The following is a 17894-nucleotide window of genomic DNA, read 5'->3' on the forward strand; positions in this document are numbered from 1 at the left end:
TTGTTGGATTGATTCCTTTAGTATTATGTAGTGACCTTTGTTGTCTCTTGTGATGGCCTTTCTTTTGAAGTCTATTTTGTTGGATATGAGTATTGCTACTCCAGCTTTTTTTTTTCTTTTCCATTTGCATGGAAAATTTTCTCCCATCCCTTCACTCTCATCTTGTGTGTGTCTTTCGTTTTGAGGTGGGTCTCTTGTAGACAGCATATAGTTGGGTCATGTTTTTGAATCCATTCAGCTACCCTACGCCTTTTTATTTTAGTATTTATTCAATTTACATTTAGGGTTATTATTGATAGGTACTTATTTATTGTCATTTTAATTCTGTATGGCTAGGGTTCTCTCTCTGTTTCTTCTTATTATTACAGCAATTCCTTTAGCATTTCTTGTAATGCTGGCTTGGTGGTGATGTACTCCTTTAGCCTCTTTTTATCTGGGAAGCTTTTTATTTGACTGTCTGTTTTGAATGATAGCCTTATTGTATATAGTAATCTTGGTCTCAGATCCTTGTTTTCCATTACCTTGAGTACTTTATGCCATGCCCTTCTGGCCTGTGGAGTTTCTGATGAGATATCAGGTGTCAGCCTTATGGGAACTCCTTTGTAGGAAACAGTTTTATTTTCTACTGCTGCATTTAAGATTCATTCTTTATCTTTAATTTTGGGCATTTTAATTATGATGTGTCTGGGCATGGGCCTGTTTGGATTCTTTTTGCTTGGGGTTCTCTGTGCCTCCTGAACTTGTGTGACTTTTTCCTTTACCAAGTTAGGGAAGTTTTCTGCCATTATTTCTTCAAACACCTTCTCTGTGCCTTTCTCCCTTTCTGCTTCTTCTGGCACACCTACTATTCTAATATTGTTAGACTAGTGGCCTGGTGCATGAAATTCGTGCATGGGGGGGGTTCACTCAGCCCAGCATGCACCCTCTCCAATCAGGGACCCCTTGGAAAATGTCCAACTGCTGATGGTCAGACATCCTTCTCACAATCTGGGACTGCTGGCTCCTAACCGCTCACCTTCCTGCCTGCCTCATTGCCCCCAACTGCCTCTGCCTGCCTGCCCAATTGCCCCTAACCCAGGGGTGGGCAAACTTTTTGACTCGAGGGCCACAATGAATTCTTAAACTGGACCAGAGGGCCGGAACAAAAGCATGGATGGAGTGTTTGTGTGAACTAATATAAATTCAAAGTAAACATCATTACATAAAAGGGTATGGTGTCTTTTTTTTTTTAGTTTTCATTTCAAACGGGCCGGATCCGGGCCACGGGCCGTAGTTTGCCCACGGCTGCCCTAACCCCTCTGCCTGCCTGACTGATCACCCCTAACCTCTCTGCCTGCCTGCCTGATCACCCCTAACTGCCCTCCCCTGCCGGCCTGATCTTGCTCCCCAACTGCTCTCCCCTACCAGCCTGATCTCACTCCCAACTGCCTCTGCCTGCCTGATCACCCCAACTGCTCTCCCCTGCTGGCCTGATCTCACCCCCAATGGTACTTCCCTACTAGCCTGACCTCTCCCCCAACTGCTCTTCCCTGCAGGCCTGATCTCGCTCCAAACGGCCCTCTCCTGCTGGCCTGATCTTGCGCCCAACTGCCCTCCCCGCCAGCCTGATCTTGCCCCTAACTGCCCACCCCTCTGGCCTGATCTCGCCCTCAACTTTCCTCCCCTGTCAGTCTGATCTTGCCCCCAACTGCCCTCCTCTGCCTGCCTGATTGCCCCTAACTTCCCTTTGCTGCCAGCCTCATCTTGCCCCGAACTGCCCTCCCCTGCTGACCCAATCTTGTCCCCAATGGCCCTCTCTACTGTCCTGAACTTTCCCCAACATCCCTCCCCTGCTGGCCTGATCTCGCCCCCAACTGCCCTCCCCTGCCAGCCTGATCACCCCTAACTGCCTCTGCCTCAGCCCCCACCACCATGGCTTTGTCCAGAAGGAAGTCGGGCATCTGGAACATGGCCAGTTGACCCGGTCTAATTAGCATATTACCCTTTTATTAGTATAGATAAATTATATAGGATAGGATTGCTTAAATGGGGGGTAAATGCCTTTTTCAGCAGGAGGAGATGCTCTTGGAAGACAAAAATACATAATAATCCCTTATATCTGGACTGATAGCCAGCCATATGCACTATACTGCCAAACCAGTAATTAAAAAATTGAATTGCTTTCTTACACCTTACACCAAACAACTATTGCCCTTAAAACACCCCCTCAGCCCCCACCTTAGGTTCTGCCTTCGCAGTACACCCAGAGTAGGTTCTGATTGGTCAGTTTCTATGCCAGTCAGCATCAAAAGCTTTGCCTCCTATGCAGTCATTGGCTCCTCGCAGTTTACCCAGATTTGGTTCTGATTGGTCAGTTTTTATGCCATTCAGCGTCTCCTGGCCTATCTCCAGGCCTGATCAGAGAGGCAGGGCTGATCAGCAGCACCCGCGGAGGCCCGGAGAGAAAGAGAGGCATGGCTGTTGGCCAGGGCTGGAGAGAAAGAGAGAGGCAAGGACTGATCAACAGCTGCCACAGAGGCTAGGGGTCAGACCCTGGTTCTCTCTCCAGGCCTGATCCGCAGCCCCCTCGGCAGTCAGTGCTGGTTGCCACACCTGCAGCAGCGGCAGTTAGTGCTGGGTTGCCGGCAACTCAGCACTGCCTGCAGGACTGACTTCCAGTTGGTCAAGCCTTTGGTCGTTTGGAATATTATGGGTCCTGAATTTTTATATATTAGGATTTCACGTTGTCCCACAACTCTCTTAACCAGTTAACTGCCACATGTCCAAAACAGAAACCATTCTCACATGTCACTATATTTTGAATTTAATTAAAAAATCAATTTGCAATGAATATTATAAAAATAAATATATTACAATTCATGTGTTCTTGAATATTTTCAGTTGAAAATTCTCATGAAAAATGATTTTAAAGTTGGTCAGGGCTGCAACTTAGAGAAAACATTTTTAAAAAAAATTCTTCCAAAGAACATTTTTAATGATTTTTACGTAGTACATACACAGTTAAAAAAAGTACACTTAGTTATTATTAAAATCACCTCAGTTTATGATAAAGTTGGAAACACAGTACAACACATAATGGAACATTATATTGTTTACAAAAGTATTTGGTTTCTTTTCACTGGTTTCTACCAATACTAGTAGAAGAGCATACCAGACACTTTTTCCATGTAGATTTTTCTCCCATTCGGCAGATATTCCCCCCAAAAATGTCATTCATATAATCTGGATGGCAAGTCAGCGACATAATGTTTTCTTTCCTCACATTGTGCTAATAAACGTTTTTGAATTAATTGCCTGATTACCTGTAACTGGAAATCACCGAGTGTAATATTGCTATTTTTTGTGTGGCTATAGATGTGCATGGTGTGTGGGGAAGGTCTGCCACTCACATCTATTAGACACTTATGGTGTACAAAGGATTAAGCTGTCCTCCTGTTTTTAAATTGCTTTTTTCTTTTTAGTTTTCTAGTTGAGTGATATTTTCAACTCTGTTTTCAAATTCAATGATTTCATCCTCAGCTTCCCCTAATCTGCTGTGTATTCCTTCCAATGTGTTCTTTATTTGTGTTGTCATTCTTTATCTCAGACTGTTCTTTTTCATAGTTACTATATCCCTTTTCATGCTGTTGACCATCTTTACCATTGTTACTCTGAACTCTGTGTCAGATAAATTTCTTTCTTATCTCTGCTTCATTTATCTCTTTTGGAGAATTCTCTAGTTCTTTCATTTGGGGGTTGTTTCTTTGCCTCCTCATTTTGGCTTTCTGTTTGGGTTTGTGACTATGTATTATGTAGATGCTCAATACCTCTCAATTTCTAGTGCAGGACAGTGTTAAAGGCTGTTTCTGACTAATTAGATCAGGCAAAGACTCAAAGCCTCAAGAGACTGCCTCTGCCTACAGACTGATAGGATTCCAACTTGAATTACCCCCCCCAGGCAATTGTCCTCAGGTGTGGCAAGAGTTTCTTTCAATACAGTGGGACAGTTTCTTGTGCCTGGAGGCCAATTGTTATTTTAGTCTTTTAAGTAGCCTCAGGGCAAGGTGTTTTCCGATAGGGTGTGCCAACTGTCTTCCCTCAGGCAAGGCAAATGTCTATATGGGAAAGATGTCCTCTGCTGTGTGAGGGAATTACTCAGCCCAGGATACTTTGGGTGTCTGCCTTCTGAGCTCTATCCCCTGAGTTTCCCAGTACTGGCTTCTACTCTCATAGCTGCAGTCCACTTCACTCTCCCTCTGCTGGAGCACAAGGTGGGTGGCTCCACAGGGAATTTTGTGCATTGGCCCTTTAAGAGGGTGCCTAAGATTTCAGCTGTTACTCTCTGGCAGACAGCAGCCTGCTGCTTTTCACAGTCAGATGTTATGTGGGTACCCTCCTGTTTTGATGCTCTCTGCTGGGGCCCAGCTTGGCGATTAGATCCCAGAGTTCTCAGTGGCAACCTCTCACAGCTCAGATATCTCTCCAGGATTTCAGTTGCTCTCTGTGGGCACCTGGCCAGCCCTTTCCCGCCTCCACCCCTCCTACCAGTCTCTATACAGCAGTTCTCAACCTGTGGGTTGTGACCATCAGAAAACACATATAGCATATCAGATATTTACATTAAGATTCATAACAGTAGCAAAATTACAGTTACGAAAGAGCAATGAAAATAATTTTATGGGAGAACCAAGATGGCGGCATAGGTTAACACCGGAGTTTGCTGCTTTGAACAACTACTTCAAAAGTAAAACTAAAAGACGGAAGGGACATCACCCAGAACCGCAGGAACACTGGCTGTGTGGAAGTCCTACAACTAGGAGGAAAGAGAAATGCATACGGACACTCAGAGGAGGCGCAGTGCTGAAGTCAAATTCTGAGGTGTGGAGTGCGCGGATCGGGCTGGCGGCAGAGGGCGCGGTTGTTGTTTTCAATCGGGAGGGAGTCGCAGACTCTGAGCTCCAGATACAGGCGAGTCTTTAGGGACCCAGACTCAAACGGGACTGTCTGGCTTCGGTCAGAGCGAGTGCAGCTTTCTCTCCCAGCTTTGCAGCGGGTGCTGGGACTCAGAGAGGCAGAGCCCCTGGGGACAGGACTGAGAGCCGCCATAACTGCTCTCTCCGGCCCACCCTGTTGATCCTGTGCGACCCGCCCCGCCCAAGCCCTGCACAGAGGCATTTGCTGGATAGCCTCAGGCAAAGGCTAAATTAGCACCTCCCTAGAGGACAGAAGTTCTCTCACTGCTGACACAGCTGATTCTCATAGCCACTTAGCCTGGAGGTCAAACCCTCCCTGGGATTAGCTACAACAATCAAGGTTTAACTATAAGACTGCAAACAAAAACCACTAGGGGGTGCACCAAGGAAGCATAACAAAATGCGGAGACAAAGAAACAAGACAAAATTGTCAAAGGAAGATATAGAGTTCAGAACCACACTTTTAAGGTCTCTCAAGAACTGTTTAGAAGCCGCCGATAAACTTAATGAGATCCTCAAGAAATCTAATGAGAACCTCGATGTTGTGATAAAGAACCAACTAGAAATTAAGCATACACGGACTGAAACAACGAATATTATACAGACTCCCGACAGCAGACCAGAGGAGCGCAAGAATCAAGTCAATGATTTGAAATGCGAGGAAGCAAAAAACACCCAACTGGAGGGGCGGAATGAAAAAAGAATCGAAAAATGCGAGGATAGTGTAAGGAGCCTCTGGGACAGCTTCAAGCGTACCAACATCAGAATTATAGGGGTGCCAGAAGATGAGAGAGAGCAAGATATTGAAAACCTATTTGAAGAAATAATGACAGAAAACTTCCCCCACCTGATGAAAGAAATGGACTTACAGGTCCAAGAAGCGCAGAGAACCCCAAACAAAAGGAATCCAAAGAGGACCACACCAAGACACATCATAATTAAAATGCCAAGAGCAAAAGACAAAGAGAGAATCTTAAAAATAGCGAGAGAAAGAAACTCAGTTACCTACAAGGGAATACCCATACGACTGTCAGATGATTTCTCAACAGAAACTTTGCAGGCCAGAAGGGAATGGCAAGAAATATTCAAAGTGATGAATACCAAGAACCTACAACCAAGATTACTTTATCCAGCAAAGCTATCATTCAGAATTGAAGGTCAGATAAAGAGCTTCACAGATAAGGAAAAGCTAAAGGAGTTCATCACCACCAAACCAGGATTATATGAAATGCTGAAAGGTATCCTTTAAGTAGAGGAAGAGGAAGAAAAAGGTAAAGATACAAATTATGAACAACAAATATGCATCTATCAACAAGTGAATCTAAGAATCAAGTGAATAAATAATCTGATGAACAGAATGAACTGGTGATTATAATAGAATCAGGGACATAGAAAGGGAATGGACTGACTATTCTTGGGGGGAAAAGGGGGGTGGGAGATTCGGGAAGAGACTGGACAAAAATCGTGCACCTATGGATGAGGACAGTGGGTGGGGAGTGAGGGCGGAAGGTGAGGCGGGAACTGGGAGGAGGGGAGTTATGGGGGGGAAAAAAGAGGAACAAATGTAATAATCTGAACAATAAAGATTTAATTAAAAAAAAAAGAAAATAATTGTATGGTTGGGGGTCACCACAACATGAGGAACTGTATTAAAGGGTCGCAGCATTAGGAAGGTTGAGAACCACTGCTCTATACAGTTTCCACTTTTGGTCTTTGGATGTCAGGGTTCTCTCCTGCGAGTTTTCCGTTGATTATTCAGAAAGTTTTTCTGTATTTTAGTTGTAATACCAGTTTGTTCCTGGGAGCATATCCATGCAGCATCCACTTACTCTGCCACCCTTTTTAATCTCCCCTTACATATGTTGTTGATTTTCTTATGCAGCCTGTTTAAGAATTGTATGACTCGTATTCTGAATTCTTCTTCTGACATATTGCATGCCTCTGTTTCATTTAGTTCAGTGTTTCTCAACCTTCCTAATGCTGCGACCCTTTAATACAGTTCCTCACGTTGTGGTGACCCCCAATTTCATTGTTACAAATTGAACATAATTAAAGCATACTGATTAATCACAAAACAATATGTAATTATATATGTGTTTTCCGATAGCCTTAGTTGACCCCTGTGAAAGGGTCGCTCGACCCCCAAAGGGATCGTGACCCACAGGTTGAGAACCGCTGATTTAGTTCCTTTTCTGGCAATTCCTCCTTTGCTTTCCTTTGGGGGTTGTTGCTTTGTCTTCCTATTTTAGCTCTCACCAAAGGGTCCAGGCACTGAGTCATGCAGGGCCTATGGCTGAAGCAGTGGGCTTGGCTGAAGGGTCTGTGCTTAAGTATTTTGGTGCTGAAACTGTCCCAGATTTAGCCAGTAGGGTCCCCTTCAATCTGACTACTGTGACATACTCTCATACCTTTTTTTTTTTTTTTTTTAGCAGTTTCTTTCCAGCATAACAGGATGTTCAGATTCATCTTGTTTCTATTTTATCTTAGCTCTTGAATGGTGCTAGAGATCAAGATCTCAGTGCTAGGTGTGTTACTGGGGTGTCTAATTTTCTGACTTTTCAATATACAGAACTAGGAAATATCTGCATGTATACACACATCCATGCATATATGTACCTAAACATACATATACATATATCTATACCAGTGATGGTGAACCTATGACATATGTCATAGGTGACACGCGAACTCATTTTTTTGGTTGATTTTTCTTTGTTAAATGGCATTTAAATATATAAAATAAATATCAAAAATATAAGTCTTTGTTTTACTATGGTTGCAAATATCAAAAAATTTCTATATGTGGCACGGCACCAGAGTTAAGTTAGGGTTTTTCAAAATGCTGACACGCCAAGCTCAAAAGGTTAGCCATCACTGATCTATACACACATATTCTATACTAGAGGCCCGATGCACAAAATTCATGCAAGGGGCTCGGCCCCTGCCCACTGCAGCAGGCGCCTCTGCCTCGGCCCCTGCCACTGAAGCTTCATCCAGAAGGTCGTCCAGAAGGACGTTCAGTCTAATAAGCATATTACTCTTCTATTATTATAGATATTCAGGTGTATATATAGATATGCATATTTGAAAATCATGTTCACACAGCCCTCATTCTAATAAACAGGATTCCTTCTTTTATTCCCCAATCCATGCTTTTATGTTTCTTCTTCTACAATAAGGATCCTGGTTCCCAAGAACATCAACACATTTACTCAATACTGTAATATTTCTAAAGGAGTTTCAAAATTACTACATATATACCATCATAATAAACAAACCTACTAAAAAGAGTTCCATATTTGTTGGCAATATTCCCTGCCACTCCACAAATCCATCCTGATTGATGGTGTACATATTGAGGGTATATAGTCTAATGTTGTGTTTACTTAAGCTAGTTTTTTCTTTTCTTATATTATCTTCTTTTTTTCTTTAGTATGGTAATGGTATTTATTTAGACTATAATTAGGTTAAATGTATTTCATTTTAAAGGTATAACATGAATTTAATTTTACTGACATTATTTGCAGACTCGGGATCTCTCCTAATGTTTAATACAATTAGTCATGATTAGAATATGGGGTGGAACTCCTCAGAGTTCCATATTTAATATCCCTTCAATGAAATGGAATAAATGTATCATAGGTAGTGTTGTGTTAGAGCTCAACCCTGAAAACCTAGTTGACCTTAGTATACCCAGGCAGCAAAGCCAGTTATATTGCCTTCCCCCACCTCTGAACATCTTCTGGGGTGAAAGTGGAATGTGATATTAGCAAAACATCTTTTGGAGAATTTGCCAGCCAGTATGCCTAACATGGAGATAAGAACTACTTTCTATATTTCTTAGAATCATTTAAATGAGGCATATGGCCTGCTGGCTGTGAGTTTGACATGCTTGATTTAGGACTGCTATTTAGCTAATAATTACCAGTTGTACTGTTCTGCTAGCTTTCACTGTGATTCGTCCACACCAGTCCTATACTGGTTGTGAGATATTTTGATTATTCCTCGAACACTCAAACAAAGTGTCTAGGGTGGGGATGTGGGTCAGGACTTTCCTATAAGAGCCACCTATTGGGTAATTTATTGTTCTCTCAATTTTTTTGCTGCCTTTTCTCCCCTATTTTTTGTAGGCTTCTCAGAGTCCTCCTGCCCAACACAAGAAGGAAGCCAATAAGGAGGTTGTTAAAAACATTTCCAAGAAGATAAACAAGAACACACCTGCTCTTGAGTTGGCCAGAAACAATGGGATAAAAATAAAAAAGTAAGAGGTGACACAGATGGCATTGTTTTAGATGGTAAAGGAGAGTGTGTGATATCCTTCTGACTTCCTTTTGTCCTCATTGAAAACATGTTTAATAAGCCATGTTGGTGATTACTACGTTAACTTTGGTTGCTGAGGTGGACTCAGCTGTGGTTGCTAAAATGTTACAGGCCTCTTTTCTCCCTCCTTTTCCATGGGGTATTTGCATATTGAAAAAGCTGTTGTCATTGGGGAATTTGCCGAAAGATCTTGTGCTCACCTTTTCTATCTTTTAGTAATTCAGTCCCTGTTTGAACTCTCTGTACTTGAGAGTTTGGGGCAACTTAAATTTTTAGAGGATTCTTAGCAGCTCTTTGATAGCTTGCTAGTCCACTTATTCATTAGAAGCTGTAGGGGATGTTTGTCCCTTGTTATTGGAGAGAGATTACTGTCTCCCTAGGCCAAAAACATGTGTTTTCCAGCTGTTACAGGGAACTGTTCATAGGTTCTGCAAATATGGTAAGTATAAGTATTTCCATCTAGGATTAGAGAAAGGATTTACCCTGAGGAAAAATTTTATTAGAAGAGGAGTTAGAGAGTGGAGTGAGACGTTTCTATATCTTCTCCTCATTCCAGTGGGAATTACTTCATCAGGGAAGAATAAAATAGGTTAGATAGATATCTATAATGGGGCTAAGCATGGGTTCCAAATGGTAAGGGGGAAAAGTTGGGGAAATTAAGAAAATTAACATGCCAGGTCCACAGGACACTTTGTCAATTACCCAACTCAAAGCAGTCAAACCAGAAGATTAGCAGTTAGCCCTACTTGGTTTATTTTTTTTAAATGTATTTTTATTGACTTCAGAGAGGAAGGGAGAGAGATAGATAAAAATATCAATGATGACAGAGAATCATTGATTGGCTGCCTCCTGCACACCCCCTACTGGGGATCCAGCCCAAAACTCAGGTTTGTGACCTAACTAGGAATTGATCCATGACCTCCTGGTTCATAGATCTACGCTCAGCCCCAAAAGAAACCCTGTGCCTTTAGCCATCATATCTCAATTCTGCCATCCTTCTGAGCTCTAAGCAACTACTAATCTATTTTCCATCTCTATAGATTTGCCTATTCTAGACATTTCATATAAATGGAATTATATAATTTGTGGTCTTATGTGTCTAGCTTCTTTCATGTAGCATAATGTTTTCAAGGTTCAGCCATGTTGTAGCAGGTATGAGTACTTCATTCCTTTTTTATTGCCAAATATTCCATACTATGGATGCATATACCATATTTTGTTTATCCTTTCATCAGTTGGTGGATATTTGGTTATTCTGAATAGTGCTCGTATGAACATTCACATACCAGTTTTTGTTTGAACACTTATTTTCAACCAGAGTTCCAGTGCATGGATTCGTGCTTGGGGGGGGGGGGGGTGGAAGTCCCTCAACCTGGCCTGCTCCCTCTTGCAATCTGGGACCTCCAGGGGATGTCTTACTGCTGGTTTAGCCTGATGCTCGCAGGCCAGGCCAGGCCAGGCAGTCAGACATCCCCTGAGGGATGTAGCAGTGCACCAAGCAGCAGACGGCCAGGGAGGAACCTGCCTGAGCCGGCACCACGCTGCTCATGCTCATCCCAGCCCACTGCTCCTGCCACTACTGCTTGGTAGCACTGCCGCAGTGTTAGGAGAGGCTCCTGTCATGGTAGCTGTGCTCATCAGCCATGACTCTGGCTTCTGGCGGAGTGGCGCTCCCCCTGTGGGAGTGCACTGACCACCAGGGGGCAGCTTCTGTGTTGAGCGTCTGCCCCCTAGTGGTCAGTGTGCATCATAGCAACTGGTCGACCTGTTGTTCCAGTTGTTCATTTGTAACAGTCACTTAGGCTTTTATATATATACTAGGGGCCCGGTGCACGAAATTCGTGCACTGGGTGTGTGTGTGTGTGGGGGGGGTGTCCCTCAGCCCAGCCTGCCCCCTCTCACATACTGGGAGCACTCAGGCGTTGACCCCCATCACCCTCCAATCGCAGGATCGGCCCCTTGCCCAGGCCTGATGCCTCTGCCAGAGGTGTCAGGCTTGGACAGGGGACCCCCATCTCCCCCTGATCAATGGCTCTGGCCCCCGCCCAGGCCTGAGGCCTCTGGCCCAGGAATCATGCCTGGGCAGGGGACCCCCATCTCCCTCTGATCGCTTGCTCCACCCCCCGCCCAAGCCTGATGCCTCTGACCCAGGCTTCAGGCCTGGGCAAGGGGACCATCATATCCCTCCAATCCCCGGCTCAGCCCCCCACCCAGGCCTGATGCCTCGGCCAGAGGAGTTGACCCTCATCACCCTCCGATCACCAATCACCGGATCGGCCCCTTGACCAGGCCTGAGGCCTCCGGCAGAGGTGTCAGGCCTGGGCAGGGGACCCCCAGCTCCCCACGGTTGCAGGCTCCGCCCCTGCCCAGGCCTAACGCCTCTGGCCTAGGCGTCCGGCCCGGGCAGTGGGGACCCGCAGCTGCAGCGGCCCCGCGATCATGGGCTTCGCTTTAGGCCCAGGCAAGGGACCCCTAGCTCCTGGGACTGCCAGCTTCGACCGTGCCCAGCTCCCATCGCTGGCTCCACCCCTACTTCCTGCTATTACTGGCCAGGGCGGAAAAGGCACCTGATTCTCCGATCATGGCTGCGGGGCAGGGCAAAGGCGGCCCCAGGGCCGCCTTTGCCCTGCCCCCCAGCTCTTAGCTCCCCCCTGGGTTTCCGATCACTGTCAGTGGCAGGGGGCTTCTTCCTGCTTTCCCTTTCGCCTCCCTGCATTGTGCCTACATATGCAAATTAACCGCCATCTTGTTGGCAGTTAACTGCCAAACTTAGTTGGCAGTTAATTTGCATATAGCCCTGATTAGCCAATGAAAAGGGTATCGTCGTACGCCAATTACCATTTTTCTCTTTTATTAGATAGGACTAGAGGCCCGGTGCACAAAAATTTGTGCACTCGGGTGGGTCCCTCAGCCCACCCTGTGCCCTCTCGCAATCTGGGGCCCCTTGGGGGCCCCTTCCCCTGGCTGCTGGCACCAGTTTTCCTCCGGTGCCCGGAACCCAGGCCTTCGCTCTTCGCTGGGAGGGGCCCACACGGTGGGCGAGGGGCTTAGCTCTTTTAAAAATACTTCTGAATGTTTGGTAAATAACCCTGTAGGAATCTACTTTCTGAAACATGCTGGTTGTTAAGGGCTGATTTGGGTAATCAACAAAATGTATGTTAAAATCCTAATCCCCAGAACCTCAGAATGTACCTGTATATGGAGATAAGATCTTTAAAGAGGGGATTACATTAAATTGTGGCAGTTCCAGTGGGACCCCTTAGCCCATCTCACTGAAGTCCTTATAAGAAGAGGAATGTTGGGGTCCAGCCCCAGCAGGTCCAGGGGTTCCCAAAGAAGGAGTGACACAGAGGCAGCATTCAGGTTATCATCATAGCCAGGTTCTCTTTTTATTGTCCTGTTACATCTATATTTATACTATTTGATCCTATAAACATGCCTCTATAAGCTTTTTTTTTTTTTGCATCGGGTCCATTTATTGGGGGGTCAGTCAAAGGGGGAGCTGGCTAGGGTGGGGTAGGGCAGCAGCTTGTCTGGCCCCCGAGAAACCCAACTTAAGTCCAGAGCCTCGAGGGCTTAGAAGCCAAAGTCTTCCTCCACCTTTATCTGCACGGGGGCCAGCTCCGGAGTCAGCGGGACTCCTGCCCAGTGCCCTTCCTATGGCACTCGCCGCCTCTTCCAACTGCTGGGCCCCTCGCCAGGGGCCGGGCTGCTGGCTTCTGTGGGCGCTGGCGTCCTCCTGGGCGGGGACAGCCCCTCTTTCTCTGGAGGCTCGTTCTCAGCGTTGCCTGGTTGGGGGCGTCTCTGCCCTGGCTGCCCTCGTCCTCCAGTAAGATGGTGAACTGGCTGGCCCGGTAGTTGTCACCGTAGGAGTCCAGCACCTTCATGAGGAACCTCCGCTCCTGCTGGAGTCTCCATGTTATCCTCTATACCTGATGGAGCCTGTTCAGGACCCGCTCCTTCGCCTGCTCGATCTCCCTGCAGCGCCGATCCAGCGCCTGGTACTTCCTGCGATTGAGTTCCTGTTGGCGCCGCCCTTGCTGGCCTCAGGCTGCCTCCTCCTCTTCGTCTCGCTCCTGGAGGCTGGAGCTGCCCAGACCCCCAGACACAACTCCACTTTGGTCTCAAGCTCGCTCTCCAGGATGTGACCACCTTCAGCGGAGGCAGCGCCAGCTCCCAGCCAGGAGGTGCTGAGAACTCCTCAAAGCCCACAGCTGCCATGGACCCCTCTCTCTGCTCCAGCTCCATTTCTCCCTGGCTCCCGACGCAGAACTTCCAACCTTGCAAGCCTCTAGTTTAAAGTGGCTTGCGAAACTACAGCCCATCCGATTTCACAGCCAGGCACCCAGGCCCTGGCCGCTAAGCCTCCTGGGAGTTGTAGTTCTCTATTTCCGGCTTGCCTCCCTCGCCCCACCCCCACCCCAGTCCCAACTGAAAGGCCCTGCTGGCTGGTCTAACCCTGTGGCCAGGCATCTGAGTCACCTCGGGTCTTTATTCCTGTCCCGACACCACACCATCTGACCATGGAGACTCTCCTCTTGCAAGGCCCCTGGGTCTCCTTCTGGGTCTCCTCAGCCCAGGTACTGGATCGCGTGCCCCAGCAGCGATACAGCCCTGGTGCCTGGGTCTCCTTATGGGGCCTGGCTGTATTGCCCCCGGACCGGATGGTGTGCCCCGGGCCCTGGGTCTCCTCAGCCTGGGCACCGGATTGCGTGCCCCAGCGGCAAAAACAGCCCCGTCGCCTGGGTCTCCTTCTGGGTCTCCTCAGCCCAGGCACTGGATTGCGTACCACAGCTGCAACTCAGCCCTGGGCCCTGGGTCTCCTTCTGGGGCCCGGCTGCGTTGCCCCTGGGGTCCAGCCCAGGCAGCTATGCAGCCTGGCCTCTGGCCCCGCCTCTGGGTGTTCTCCCATCACTGGTGATCAGTGATCTGAGAAGCCAGGCAGACATCCACCTCTTCCCTGCCCCACCCAGCTTCTCCCATTACTGGCCCAGGGCCGGCAAAGGCGGCCAGGTTCTCTTATCACAGAAGCCGGCAAAGGAGGCCTGGCTTCTCCGAGCAAAGGCAGCTCGGTTCTCTGGCTCTTGGCTGCCGCCTGGGTTTCCGATTGCAGTCAGCGGCAGGCAGCTTCTTCCCTCCTTCCCCTTTTGCCTCCCAGCATTGCGCCTATGTTGGCAGTTAACTGCCAATCTTAGTTGGCAGTTAATTTGCATATAGCCCTGATTAGCCAATGAAAAGGGTATCGTCGTACGCCAATTACCATTTTTCTCTTTTATTAGATAGGACTAGAGGCCCAGTGCACAAACATTTGTGCACTCGGGGGGGGGGGAGGGTCCCTCAGCCCGGCCTGTGCCCTCTCACAGTCTGGGACCCCTCAGGGGATGTCCACCTGCTGGGATCCCCAGGGGATCAGGCCTAAGCTGGCAGTCAGACATTCCTCTGGCAGCCCTGAAGCTCTTGGGGGATGTCTATTTGCCATCGAGGAGCAGGCCTAAGCTCCAGTCGGACATCCTTAGTGCTGCTGAGGAGGCGGGAGAGGCTCCTGCCACCACCGCTGTGCTGGCAGCCATCAGCCTGGCTTGTGGCTGAGCAGAGCTCCCCCTGCATTATGCGTCTGCTCCCTGGTGGTCAGTATGTGTCAGTGACCAGTCATTCCCAGTTAGGGTCAATTTGCATGTTACCCTTTTATTATATAGGATAGAGGCCTGGTGCACGGGTCGGGGCCAGCTGGTTTGCCCTGAAGGGTGTCCCGGATCAAGGTGGGGGTCCCACTGGGGTGCCTGGCCAGCCTGGGTGAGGGGCTGAGGGCCATTTACAGGCTGGCCACGCCCCCAGCGACCTAAGCTCCCAGCCTCTCCTTTTTTTCTTTTTTTTTTTTCAGCACCTCCTTGAGTGGAGGCCAGGGTGGGCTGGACGCAAGTATCTGGGATTTATTTATCTTCTATAATTGAAACTTTGTAGCCTTGAGCAGAGCCCAGGGCTGGTTAGGGCAGGTGGGAAGCTTGGCTTCCTCCATTGCCTGGGACAACCCAACCCTCTTGCTTGCTCCAGCTCCGTGGCCGCCACCACCTTAGTTGGGTTAATTTGCATACTCACTCCTGATTGACTTGTGGGTGTGGCTTATAGGTGTAGCGGAGTGGCGGAGTGATGGTTAATTTGTATCTTTCTCTTTTATTAGTGTAGATAGACTAAAGGCCCAGTGCATGAATTCGTGCACCAGTGGGGTCCCTCAGCCTGGCCTGCAGGATCAGGCTGAAACTGTATCTCCAACATCCCCCAAGGGATTGATGATTGTGAGAGGGTGCAGGCCAGGCTGAGGGACCCCACTGGTGGATGATCAGGGCCAGGGAGGGATGGGATACAGGAGGTTGGCCAGTCGGGGAGGGACCACAGGAGAGCTCCAGGGTGTGTCTGGCCCATCTCACCCAGTCCTGATCAGCTGGACCCCAGCAGCAAGCTAACCTATTGGTCAGAGTGTCAGTCCCCTGGTTGTCAGTGCATGTCATAGCGAGTGGTTGAGCAGCCTTAGCATATCATTAGCATATTATGCTTTGATTGAACAGACGACTGAATGACCAGACACTTAGCATATTAGGCTTTTATTATATAGGATCCTTTTGTGTATATTCCTAGGAATATAATTGCTAGGTCAAATGGCAATTCTATGTTGTACTCTTTGAGGAACTGTGAAACTGTATTCTACAGTGGTTGCACTATTTTACAATCCTACAAGCAATATATGAGGGTTTCTAATTCTCCATATCCCTGTCAACGCTTGTTATCTTCTTTCTTTAAAAAAAATTATGGCCATCCTAGTGGGTGTGAAGTAGTATCTCCTTCTTTAGATTGCATTTCTCTGACATTCAACATCTTTCATATGCTTAGTGGTCACTTGCATATCTTCTTTGGAAGAATATCTAGTCAGATCCTTTGTCCCCTTTTTATAATTTAGTCATTGAACTTTTCATTATTGAATTTGTAAGAGTTCTTTGCATACTCTAGATATAAGTCCCTGATCAGATAAATGATTTGGAAATATTTTTATTCATTCTGTGGGTTGTATTTTCACTTTCCTGTTGGTGTCCTTTGATGCACAAACATTTTTAACTTTGTAGAATTCAATTTATATTTTTCTTTTGTTGCTTATGCTTTTGGTGTCATATTTAATAAGAAACCAGTGCCAAATCCAAGGTTATAGAGATTTACGTCTTAAAATTTTTATTTTTAAAGAATATTATTGAATTTTTTTGTTTCACGTGTACAGTTCTATAATACATCATTTATATATTGTACTGTATGTTAACCACCCCAAGTCAATTCTCCTTCCATCACTATTTATCCCCCTTTACCCTCTTCTACCTCCCCCACCCCCCTTTTCCTCTGGTAATCACCATACTATGTCCATGACCTTTTTTTTTCTTTGCTTATTTTTATGATTTTCTTTTAAGAGTTTTAAAGTTTTAGCTCTTAACTTAGGCTTTTTAAAGTTAATTTTTGTTGGTGGTGTATGTTAGGGGTCTAAATTAATTGTTTTGCATGTAGATATCCAGTTCTAGCACCTTTTTCTTAAATAGACTAATCTTTCTCCACTTAATTGTCTTGACAACCATGTCAAAATTGATTGTTAAGGCAAGTGTTTATATCTGAACTCTTAATTTTATTCCATTGATCTACATATCTGTAGTTATATCAGTACCACAGCTATCTTGGTTATTGTTGCTCTGTAAGGCATTTTGAAATTGCCTCCAACTTTGTTCCTTTTTTTCAAGATTGTTTTGGCTATTCTGGGTTCCTTGAAATTCCATATAAATTTTAGAATCAGCTTGTCAATTTCTACTAATACAGCTGGCACTTCTTTTTTAAAAATAATTCATTGTTTTTTGGTATTATATTCATAGAGTTAGTTGTATAGCCATCACATCACCACTATCTAATTTTAGAACTTTTCCAATATTCTGTACCCCCCCCAAAAAAGAAACTCGTACCCATTAGCAGTCCCTTCCCTTTTCAGTCTTCCTTTCTACCCTTCCCTTCCCAGACCCACCCCTTTTCAGCCCCAGTCAACCACCAATCTACTTTCTGTTATGAATATCCTCTATGGATATGTCTATTGGTATTTCAGATAAATGGAATCATATGATACATAGTTTCTTGGCGGTACTTATTCTTGTGCAGACTGATGATTATATTTGTTTTTAATCCTCTCTCTTATTCTGATTTCTAGTCATCCAATGATTTAGTTACACCAGGTTACTCACTCTGATTGGACATGAAATCCTATACAAAACAAAGCTTTGCATCTGACACATGCGAACAATGCTTATTTTGGTCTTTTCATGTCCACTGAGAAAATACCTTGTGAATAGTCTAGGGTAAAGGGACTATGGTTAGATACCACCAACGTTAAGTGCCCAGCTTTTACTTATAACCCTTCTTGAGCCTCTTATACACTTCTCTCTTAAAATCCTCTCTCATAAGCTTTCAAAAATATTAATTTCAACCTGAATTTTACCAGATGCCTAGTTCTGATATATAAAGACAAATAATTGCAGCTAGTGAGGGAGACTGATATGTAAGCAGATAACTCATACAATGTGGTAAGTATTATAATGAAAGCCTTTA

The 17894-nt window shown here is 46.0% G+C and overlaps 1 protein-coding gene across 1 annotated transcript in view; it reads left to right on the forward strand.

Annotated features, from left to right (window-relative positions):
• Positions 1–17894, forward strand: part of CCNB3 (cyclin B3) — a 76054-nt gene that overhangs the window by 26346 nt on the left and 31814 nt on the right. The window contains exon 4 of the mRNA XM_059679021.1: positions 9083–9213. Coding sequence (XP_059535004.1) covers positions 9083–9213 — 131 coding nt within the window. The remainder of the gene's footprint in view (positions 1–9082; positions 9214–17894) is intronic.

The sequence above is a fragment of the Myotis daubentonii genome, chromosome X (genome assembly GCF_963259705.1).
Source record: "Myotis daubentonii chromosome X, mMyoDau2.1, whole genome shotgun sequence".
Classification (NCBI taxonomy): domain Eukaryota; kingdom Metazoa; phylum Chordata; class Mammalia; order Chiroptera; family Vespertilionidae; genus Myotis; species Myotis daubentonii.